The following is an 11,170-nucleotide window of genomic DNA, read 5'->3' as shown; positions in this document are numbered from 1 at the left end:
ATGGTTGATTGGTCAGGTTAAGGTCGGTCAAAGGTTAGGTCGCTAAGATATATAAAGTAATCCAAAATAAATGCCTTATGGTTCAAGCTGAAGTTCAACTGATTAAAATTATTAATTTTGAATCCTATGATTTGTGTATGCTGTCAATATTGAGCCAAAATGGTACAAAAAATTAGCAAAAATACTTTCCCACAATTCTTCATTTTCATCAAAATAAAATGGCGACCATCGGAGGACTCGAAAACGAAGCAGCAAAGAGAAAAGAGCGATTAAAAGCACTGCGAAAGAAAAAGCAAGGGGATGTGGAGGTCAGATATTGGCAGATTTCTTTATCATTTATGCAATCATAGAAACAATAATGTCTTAGTCTTTTTTTACTTACTTTGGCGCGCCTTTAATTTATGTCATGTTGTGAACACTTCATAATTCGGCACCTTTGCGTAACTCAGTATTACGTCAACACCAAGTAACCAAGCGGTGCACCGTCCTGCTAGTTTGGCTCCCGCAAGGGGTGGTTAGCAGTACCTGAACCAGAATTGCCTAGCCTGCTGAATTCGGAACTCTTCCAAATGATAGTCATATAACGACCAAAAGATAAGTGACTGACTATCATTGAGGACTGAGTTCCGCAGTCTAGAACTCTTCTTTGATTGAGTCGGCATGCTCAGACTAAATGCTGTATATTCGCCAACTTTTCAAATCAGAGGTTTGTGTTGTCAGCGATACACAATTGTTACATGCTTATGCTAGATGTTTACTCGTTTATGGTCGCATGTCATGTCAGAAGGTGGTCCATCATGATCATGTCCATTTTGCGTTACACTACGTCTACAGGCCAAAAACTTACCAAAAAATGATTTTTGGAGGTTTTGACCCTTTTTATTAATCAACATGACTTTTGAAGAAAAAATATATTCTGTTTTTGCGAAAACGGACAGTTTCCGCCTAATTAATGTCAAAGATTCAATGACAATGTAAATTTGAAACTTTAAATGCATTTTTCTCCTTTTCGACTATTAATTATCAGAGCAATTTACATTGCACATCATTGAAATAGATAGGTATCCCAGGCAAACCTTAGTTAACACATCTGCTAGTCAGCCAAATTCGCCGACAATGTCAATGCATATTTACATAGAAATTTAAAACAACTGGCAAGAAGGAAACCTACATAAATATGTTTTCTATACTTCACTTGACCCAAATATATGATTTTTATGGTGATAAGACAATCGCACATGGAATTTTAGAGGGATTTTGATAGCAGTTCCATTAAAAAAGCTGCTATCATAATGAGACTAAGATCTAGAAACACCCCCGAAATGCCGTTTTAGGGAATTTTGCTAGCTGAATCTTTTTGATGAAAGTCAATCTTTGACAAGATGTAACTTTGCTATGGAAGGTGCTATATGAGCCTATGAAAAAAGGTTTTCAGTTTTGGCTTTGTTTACTCAAGAGCTTTAATTTGATATAAAATGATGCAGTTTGATGGCAAATTTGAATTCACCTACACCTAGTAGGCCTGGCATTTTCGGGTAATTTTGTACCGGTACCGCCGCTACCGCAATTTTCGGGCGGGTAACCGAATACCAAATACAAAAAAAAAAAAATGATTTCAAAATGTAATGCATTTTGAAATCATTAATAGACTATGACATGAATACAAATTATCAATTTTCATATTAAAAATAACAAAATATCTTTTTTTTTTTTTTTTTTTTAATTTGGTACCGGGAGGTATTTCCTACCGGTAATGTAATCTCGGACGGTACCCGTTTACCCGACCGAAAATGCCAGCCTTAACACCTAGCATACCTAAAATATAGTGTTTGGAATATTTTGTATCAGAATATGTTCCAAACATGATTGTGAACATCTTGGAGTCAATAAATGACTCTTTCAATAAGGCCCTTTACAACTGATTCTTAGTTTCCTGTTTCCCGCCCGCGTCCAAAGTAGAGAATTGCAAAATATTTAATTATTTTATCTATATTTTGGATTTTCTCTTTTAATGACTTCTATTTGCTACTTTCTGACTTTGATCATATCAACTATATAAATGATGAATAAACAAAGAACATAATTGTACCATTACTTACATGTATATATAAAATCAAACAAAGTTGTAAAATAATTAAATGCATGTTCCTTGTCAAAACGGGTTGATGTAAGTTGCGACCACTTGCTTTTTAAAACCATTCCAATGCATTCCTCTGGTCACAAGGATTCAGAAAATGTATAGTTATGTTTGACCTGTCTAGGATGTACCATTCTTGAGTTATTAACCAAAAGGTCAAAGGTCACATTTTTGCAAAAACATCAAAATGCTCCGATTTTGACAAAAGAGGTCAAAATGTTCGTTTTGATTGATAAAACAATTCAAATAAACATATAGGATTGCATAATCTAGGATGCAGGCCTTGAAATAAGTCAGAATTTCTGAGGGCCATTTAGGCCCTTGATCTTAAATGTTTGAGGGCCCTCACAAATTTTTGTGCCTATGAAGTTATGAACTCCACAAAAAAAGTGAGCAAATTGCCACAAATTTTGCGGGCCATTTGGGCCTGCCAGATGTGTCTTTTGTGGGCCCTCACTGATTGTCGGGGGCCGAGAGCCCTTGGGTCCTCCTTATTTTGAGCCCTGCTAAGATGTTTTGTTACCTAGGTAACACAGCAAAATAGGTCAAGTAAGGGTGTGCAATATCGCACTTGGCGACAATATTGTGAGAAAATATTATCGCGATGCGATAATTCAGTACCGGTATCAAAGTTACAAAACTATGTCAACAGGATCACACGCTTTTAATAATGAACCACAATCAAAACAATCACCACACAAAGTATATGGCACTCGAAGGCATACCAAAATAGCGTGATCCGGTAACCAAGAGAATTACGTACGGTAACCACTTTGATGCTGAATTTGCACTGCTTCATCGATGACCCCACAATAAACTATAGACTCAACAACTCCCAAATGAAAGCTGAATAAAGTCACCAATTTGGCAATAATATTCAGTTTGTACAAAGGACAAAGTAGGGTACTTTTCCTTAAGGGGGTACTACACCCCTCGATAAATTTGTGTCTATTTTTGCATTTTTCTCAAAAACTAATAACACAGTGGTAACAAAAGTTATGTATATTTTAGGGGCAAGGAATCCAATTACTACACTGGAATTTCAGTGACCCAAGACAAGCGGTTTGTTATTTATGATAAGAAATAAGGTACCGCTAGGATGTACCTCGTTTCCTATCATATTGAAACGGAGAGCCAAAATGCGATTTCAGATTTTTGGCCTGTTTTTAAGCTTACCTCCCGTGTGTTGCTATGGCCGAATTTGAGCTCTTGTCAAATTCATATTTAGAGAAAAGTCACGATGCTCATCACGTGTTCGTGGTAGTTTTTGATCGTTATTATACATTTTAAAATGATTGCATGGCTCTGCACAAGGTATATTTTTGTAAATATTTGGATTTGTTTACCTGCCGATCGTCAGTTTTTGCCGTGGGTTGAAAATACGGCAGAGAAAATTTGTCACGACGTGCGTGCGTAAATTGGCCTCAACTTTCACTATTTCCGCTATTATTAGCTTATATTGTACAGAGATCTTATAATATTGTGTAAATAATTTTGTCAGGAACAAAATAAGGTATTACATACCGTCTACGAGTAAATATTCAGGACAAAATTCAGGTTTTTCTTGTTTGTTTACAGAATTTTGGATTTGTCATTTTGAAAGTTCCCGGCCATCAGTCGTCTGGTTTACGTAAACAAATAAAAATAAAAATTGTAAATTTCCTTAAAACGACTTTTGTTGATCAAACTTTGGATTATTTAAGATGTAATTGTTTAAGGATGTAGAATTTTAAGATATTTTTGAGTATTTCAATGTTTTACATGGTCAAAAAGGGGGTCATCAGTTTGATTCCTGATTTAAAAACACTAGCAGTTCTAGTTATTAAATTTCGTCATGCTCAAAATCTTTTCGAAAGTGAGCGCCTGACGCGGAGTGACTCTGCGATATCCATAGTAACGGAGCTTACGCTTTGAACGCATAGCCGCCAAAAGGTTCCATGAACGCGTTCAGGAAAGTATATAAAGGCGTGTGCACATAAATTAATCAGATTGCTTGGTGGACAATAGTCCACCCAAACCTTCACTCAGTTTGAAGGTAAGCACTGCCAACCAAAGCAAACACGCCCTACTCTGGAGCTCAGATTGAGCTAGGGGCAGCTTGGCTACCACAATAGTGGCAACACCAGGGTGGTTATGCACTCGGGTGTTTTGGCCTAGCGCCTATGCCTATTGTGCAAGTGACTTGCCGCACACATGCACAAGTCCAATGGAAAATTATGCACTGTATTTAGTGTGCATTCATTGTTGCATGGCAAGTTCGTATAGGTGTACAGACATGGATACTATACTCTGTAGTCGGCCTACTAGGCCTTGGCCTAGCCTATGACTATGTCATGTGATGAGAGATTCTGTTGATTAAATTGTATTTTTATGCTTCTCGATTATTCAAGCAGATAGTATATGTACTTTTCGGCAGCATTTAATGGTAATTTATTTGGATTTAAAAGAGATAAATAAGGAAATATCGTCATGATCAACAACAGAGATTGTGTATTTACCAGTGTTTACTTGTATTTATGAATTGTGATGTGATAAGACAAATATGAAAGCAAAATAACAATACAAGATATAACAAAAGAAGCAAATATAAAACAGAATTGTCAAGTCTCATTTTTACCTGTTACTTCTCATTTCATGCATCACTGATTCAACATATCTTGGGAGAATTCTAGTCAGTCTTTGATACTACGCTACCACTTGTATGTTTAGAAGGCTAGTCTTCTCCATCAGTCGTTTACAAAAGTATTAGGGGCAAGCTCGGTCCCGTTACAATATATACTGAACCGCTTGTCTTGAGTCACTGAAATTTCAGTGTAGTAATTGGATTCCTTGCCCCAATAATATACACAACTTTTATTACCAGTGTGTTATTATTTTTTGAGAAAAATACAAAAATAGTCACAAATATACCACAGGGTGTAGTACCCCTTTAAAATCCAACAATTTAGCAAGATATCCTGCAAAATAGCCTTGCCCCAGTACTGTCAGTGAGCATTAAAGTTGGTCAACTGCAAGCATGGCAAGGGGAGTTAGGGGACATATTTACAAAGTGTTTTTTAAAAGACTGTCAGGGATGTTAATTTTGATGATATGCTTGTAATAATAGGAGCCTGATGACTTGGAACCACCAACGAAGAAAGCTGCAGTTGCGGAGGATGATGAAGAAGCAAGGTAAACTCTGAGGATTTAGGGGTGTCCTGTGAGACTGAAAGTTCAGCTTTATTCATTGTTTTGATTTTTAGCTACCAAATTGGCTTTTTTTTGTTGTTGGCTGTCTTGCAGCTTTTTGTCACACCTGAACTATGTTGAGAGGGAGACTTAGGGATCACTATGGTGTGTCTGTGACTGTGTGTGTTAGGAAAAGCTTGTGAACAAACATATTATCTTGAGAACCATAAGTGCTATGATGACAAAACTTGGTAAAAATGGTAAGGGGTAGCATGACCACTATTGACCAGAGAGTCTCGACCTTATTAGTTTTTCAGTAATTAAGTATATATAACAGCATAAAGACGTAGCTGGGATTTTTTCAGGGGTCAAGTCTGTGTGGGGCATACATTAAATATGACTACAGTTAGCCGGTTACTTTTGAACATGCCAACATTTTAGACACAAATAAATAAATAGACATTGCTGTGAGTGTGTATTGACATCAACCCCTCCATCACAAGCAAATGGGTTTACCACATCTGGGTTTTTGAAGAGTTCAAGGATTTCTTACAGGAGGTTTTTCTGTTGTCGGGCATCAATTTATTGATGGTGTTTGCATGACCCCCTCTTAAATTCATACCTTTCCAGTCCACATTAATGAACTCTTTCATGTTTAGTTGCATTGATACTCTACATTCATTTTTAATTGACTTGCAGAAAACCTGTCTTTAAGAACTACACACCAGAGAATGAAAATTTGAAAGAAAATCGGGTACCAAAACCTGAACTGGCTTCAAGTAAGTGTCATTATGTACCTTGTCATCACGAATATTCTCTACACCATCAGGGTACCCAAGTACCCAATTTTGAATGGGTTCAATTATTTGTTTGATGATGGTATAAATGCCATCATGCAGTGTACTCAGTGTATTTTGTATCACTACCAAGCAGCAATTGCAGTTCATAGAGTGCTTGGGTCAGTTCAACTTAATACTAGTATTCTTTTTCTTAATACACACTATAAAGATAATGAAATTATATGAACATTCATAACCTCATGAATATAGCTTTATAAACAACATTTGAGTTGGTACTCCTTGTCATCAACCACTGTCTTTTCAATATTTAGGCAGAACATACAAAAATATTAATCTGTAAGACTGTTTACAAAATGTACCTTGCTAAATTGTAGATTGAGGTGTTGTGCTTTATTTTGATATTATCATATATTGTGTTTCTTCCCAGTTGATGATCATATTCAGGAGCAGTTGCAGGCAGCTAAACCAGAACCTGTCGTTGAAGAAGTTGACCTTGTGAACCTAGCTCCCAGAAAACCTGACTGGTAAGTGTATTATCAGAGCACTGATCACTAAACTGTAATATTATATACTAGCGGGAGACCCGCTAGTTGAGTAAACGGGAGCGGTTAGTAAATGGGAGTGGTTAGTAAACATGGTAAACAGCGATGGTAATCATGGTGTATTGGTGTAGATTATTCATCCATATAGTAATGATCATGTTAGCTTGATAATCATAATGTTAGTTAGCTCATGTCATATTAAAGAACCTAACCTTTAAGTGAATATCCAGACCTGTGTTAATGTTGTTACTCACTCAATCCCTCGGATTTCTTTTGAAACAACTCGTGACAAAATGGTTGATTTTAACTTTATCCCAACACACATAAAACATTAATGTTAGAAGAGGTTGCTAGAAAACGTTTCAATTTCGGGTTATAATGGTATAAACTTGTAAGCAACATGTTTAAAAGTTGCAGCAAAATATTTTAAGCGAGCCCGTGTTGTTAATAGCTAGGCCTACATTTATAGCCAGGATTTATTTGTGGGGGCCGCGGAATTTCCAAAATGTGGACTTGCAAGTTCCACTAAAGTGGGCTCACCCACTCCCCTAACATTTAACCTTTTCGGGCTATACTGAACAGTTGAACGTCTCTGTTGGCTACATTTTGACATTCTCTCTGAAAAGTGGACTTTTTTGCAAATCTGTCACCCAATGACCACCCTTTTCATCAGCTTAATGCCTACACCCAATGATCCATCCCAATTCCTGGATCCGCCACTGTCTCATCTCAGAGAAGCAGTCAGTCAATACGTAGGCCTACGCGCGGTAAGCCAACATTAAGTGCGTCTATACCATGCGCCGCCATGCGCGAAACCATAGTGCCGTGTACGGGCAGGTGCGTGACTCGCCACTTACCGCGCGTGTTGGACATCGCTTGCATTTGACGCGTTTGCTGTCATGCCTGACCCATAAGGTTATTGACCTCAACGGCCTGACCTTAACGGCCTAGCAACCGACCAATTTTTTTGTTATTTCCATAGTGATTGAATAGTTTTGCAAAAATGAACGTCAGATGGTTTAATGGCAATATGTACCCGATCGACCTACGAATAAATCAGAGCTGAAAGTGAAAGCATATCGAAGCCTGCTTCTGGACAAGATTTAGCGACTTCCTTTTATTTATATAGATCACTCAACACAATTAAGTCAACCACATCACTGTAAAACAAATGAAAATACACCAATTGCTCATTTACTATACTTCATGAGATCATAAGGAGAGGTTTGTACATAGATTCAACATGTGTGACCTACACTGATTGTGGTTTTGCTTGTTCTGTTTTGCACCTTGCAGGGACCTGAAAAGAGATGTTGCATCTAAATTGGAGAAACTGGAGAGAAGAACACAGAGGGCTATTGCAGAATTAATTAGTGAGTTTCCAAACCACACAGTGGTAGATCATATTGAATGGCAGAATAGTCATCATCTTATTGCCCATTATTCCATCCTACACAGTATTTGTAACCTACTTGCTTTTAAGGGGTGGGGTATGAACGTTTGGACAGTATTTATTGTGGGACATTAGAGCACATCAGACATATCGAATTGTATTCTGAATACGAAGAATGTCCGTCTGATATCAAATAATTTTGATTTTTTGAAATTCGCAATGTAATACACATTTTATGACAAATGATTAAAAATTGATATTTTTGATATTTAATTTAACAGTACTCGAAGTAAACTTTATAAATCTGATGATTTACACTTAAAGTGCATGTAGGTGGGATGAAAAGCCGACGATCAATTGAAAATTTTGACCTTTCATATTGAAGATATGAATTTTTTCCCAAAACACCAAAAACAAAGAGGTCTTTTGGGAAAAAAATCAATAACTTCAATATGAAAGGTCAAAATTTTCAATTGAATCGTCGGCTTTTCCTCCCTGCTACATACACTTTAAGAATATATCATTAGATTTATATAATTTACTTCGAGGACTGTTATATATCAAAAATATCAAATTTTAATAATTTATCGTAAAATTTTTATTACATTGTGAATTTCAAAAAATTAATATTATTTGATATCAGAAAGACATTCTTCGTATTCAGAATGCAATTCGATATGCCTGATCCTGATGTGCTCTCATGTCCCACAAAAATACTGTCGAAACGCTCAAAACGCTCATGCCAGATCCCTTAACAAAAAAAATGAAATAAATAATTTCCACAAGCTAGCTAGCAAATTGCATGAGATAGCCAGATAGAGCTATTAGACTTTAAACATGGAAACCAAGACTGCATTAACATTGTGTATTGGTCCCACATATTTCAATATGTGAAGCATCGTCGCCACCAGATTGTTTCTTCACTTGAAGAATTCAAAAGAAAATTTGCAATCATGCAAAAAATGCTGGACTGGAAATTTTTTCCTCAATAAATCGGGTTCTACAGGCATCTGGAAATCACTGAAACCAAAAGCGTAGGAAATATTGTAATTACCTAGATGACCTCCTTAGCATTTATATACGATAAACATAATCATAATCTTTAAAAAAATGTAGATGAAACTTTCTCTTGATCATGGTTCTTATAATCTTAGCACACCTGTGGAAAACAGTCCAGTTTTGTTTCCCTTTTTGATAATGCTTTCTTTGTATTGCTTATCCTTTATCACAGGAGAGAGAATACAATCTGGTGAGGACAGTGGTGATTTGCTAAGTGCTATGAATGCAGCTACACAAGCATCCAGTCAACCAGTAGATTCTGATGAGGACTGAAGAGGAGCTGTAAAAGATGCTCTGATTGGTTAAATCACAACGGGTATGTTCTGATTGGTTGATATACAGGACATAGATACATTCTGATTGGTTAAACTAGAAGGTGTCTTCTGATTGGTTTAAACAGAGCTTGTGTAAGCATGTGATGTTGCACATGAGTAACAAATCCAGTTGTGGATCTGAGGCAAGTGCTCAGAGCCAACCAGATTGAGAAGATGCAATTGAACAATACATTTGAACAATAACTAACAGTACTATATGTGACGTGTCATGTCAAAAGGAGACACTTTTGGGCAGGATCATAAATGGAGTAATAGCCAAAAATCTGCCCGGGGGTGATTTTTTCACAATTTGGGTTTGTTGAAAATTTGTGATGTTATTAATGTTAGAAATATAATAGTCTGATAGTTTCAGACCGGAATATAACTGGCATCTTGTATTTTTTTTGAGACATTTTTCAAGGTAATTCCCTACTCTCAACATTGTCAATAATATTTTTAAAGGCCGATATCTCAATTTCCAATTTTATAATACCATAACTTACGAACTCAATATCTTCGCTTAGGGATGTCCGATTTCATTGGGGAAAAGCGGCGTTAGGACAAAAATATCTCTATATTTAAGATATGTAAAACCTCAAAATTGATAACCTGCCCAAAAGTGTCTCCTTTTGACATGACACGTCACATATATTGGAACACAAAAGAGTATAAAGACATGAAAATGTGAATCCACACTTCTAATATGCATAGAGGTGGAAAAGTTTGAGGAGTGAGTACATTATCTACAATATATAGCCGAGAATGTCTATTGAATGAGCTTGTAAACAATAAATAAGAAATGCTTGGATATTTGAGTCTCAGATTAGCCATGAACATGATGTCATACCTATATCTAGTGACAACATAACTTGATAACAGAAATTCATAGGAACGGAAATAGCATTTAAGTCGTGCATAACATACAATGTCAAAATTTATTATCTTTTAATATCAAATTACATCAAAAAGTGAAAGGGTACTGTATGTAACATTGGAAAGTTATAATTACCAAGCATGTGAAAAGGGTAGGTCTCTTCCCTAGGTGTTCACAGTGCAGGCCTCGAAATAAGCCAGAATTTCTGAGGGCCATTTGGGCCCTTGATCTTAAATGTTTGAGGGCCCTCACAAATTTTTGGGGGCCCAAATTTGGGCCATTGATTTTAACCTATGTGACCCCACAAAAAGTGAGTAAACATGGTAAATTTGCAGTGACGGAGTGCAGGAACCTAAGGAAAATAAAGAAACAAATAACCCATAATTATGTTAACATTCAAATGAATCGATTATTCAATAAGTAGGAGTAATTAAGGTGGCTGTGTACTCTCAGACATGCATGTAGTAAAAGTGCAATAACTTTGTAATTATTCGCATAAGACATATAAAAGTATACATTTTTATGAAGGCAAGACATCAATAAATCTTAATATAAATACAGATTTGGGGTAAAAACAACAATTCTGAAGAAAATCACAAAAAAGTGAGTTTTGGCAATATTTGTTAGGTACATCATAACAAAAAACACTCTTTCCAAAATATTTTATTTTGTTTTTAGCTCAATCTTGAGGCTCCATTCCAAAAACGGTTTTTTTTTTTTGATATTAGCCTTATTTTTTGAGATATTGACCATATAAGGCATCAAATTGAACTTTTAAAATTCACAAAGCGCCTATTTGCACAAAATGATGCCTAAAATCGGAAATAGACCAAAATATAAAAAAATGAGAAAACTGCGTTTCTTGAGTCGATCATGCTTTTTT

The 11,170-nt window shown here is 36.1% G+C and overlaps 1 protein-coding gene across 1 annotated transcript; it reads left to right on the top strand.

The window, feature by feature from the left end:
• The first annotated feature begins 184 nt into the window (after positions 1 to 184).
• LOC140151975 (coiled-coil domain-containing protein 12-like) lies at positions 185 to 9,631 on the top strand. The gene is made up of 6 exons (XM_072174279.1): positions 185 to 308; positions 5,244 to 5,308; positions 6,005 to 6,084; positions 6,533 to 6,629; positions 7,944 to 8,020; positions 9,272 to 9,631. Exons 1-6 carry the CDS (start codon positions 219 to 221, stop codon positions 9,370 to 9,372), a joined length of 510 nt encoding a protein of 169 aa, XP_072030380.1. The 5' UTR covers positions 185 to 218; the 3' UTR covers positions 9,373 to 9,631.
• The last annotated feature ends 1,539 nt before the right edge of the window (positions 9,632 to 11,170 follow it).

The sequence above is a fragment of the Amphiura filiformis genome, chromosome 1 (assembly GCF_039555335.1).
Source record: "Amphiura filiformis chromosome 1, Afil_fr2py, whole genome shotgun sequence".
Lineage (NCBI taxonomy): Eukaryota > Metazoa > Echinodermata > Ophiuroidea > Amphilepidida > Amphiuridae > Amphiura > Amphiura filiformis.
The sequence above is the reverse complement of the archived record's forward strand: the minus strand, read 5'-3'. Positions and strand labels throughout refer to the sequence as shown.

What these genes read in the sequence shown, in the direction of transcription:
- LOC140151975 (XM_072174279.1), top strand. Translation starts at nt 219, where the DNA reads ATGGCGACCATCGGAGGACTCGAAAACGAAGCAGCAAAGAGAAAAGAG. An exon ending in GAGGATGATGAAGAAGCAAG is followed by an intron (nt 5,309 to 6,004) that starts GTAAACTCTGAG and finishes ATTGACTTGCAG; the next exon opens with AAAACCTGTCTTTAAGAACT. An exon ending in GGCTATTGCAGAATTAATTA is followed by an intron (nt 8,021 to 9,271) that starts GTGAGTTTCCAA and finishes CCTTTATCACAG; the next exon opens with GAGAGAGAATACAATCTGGT.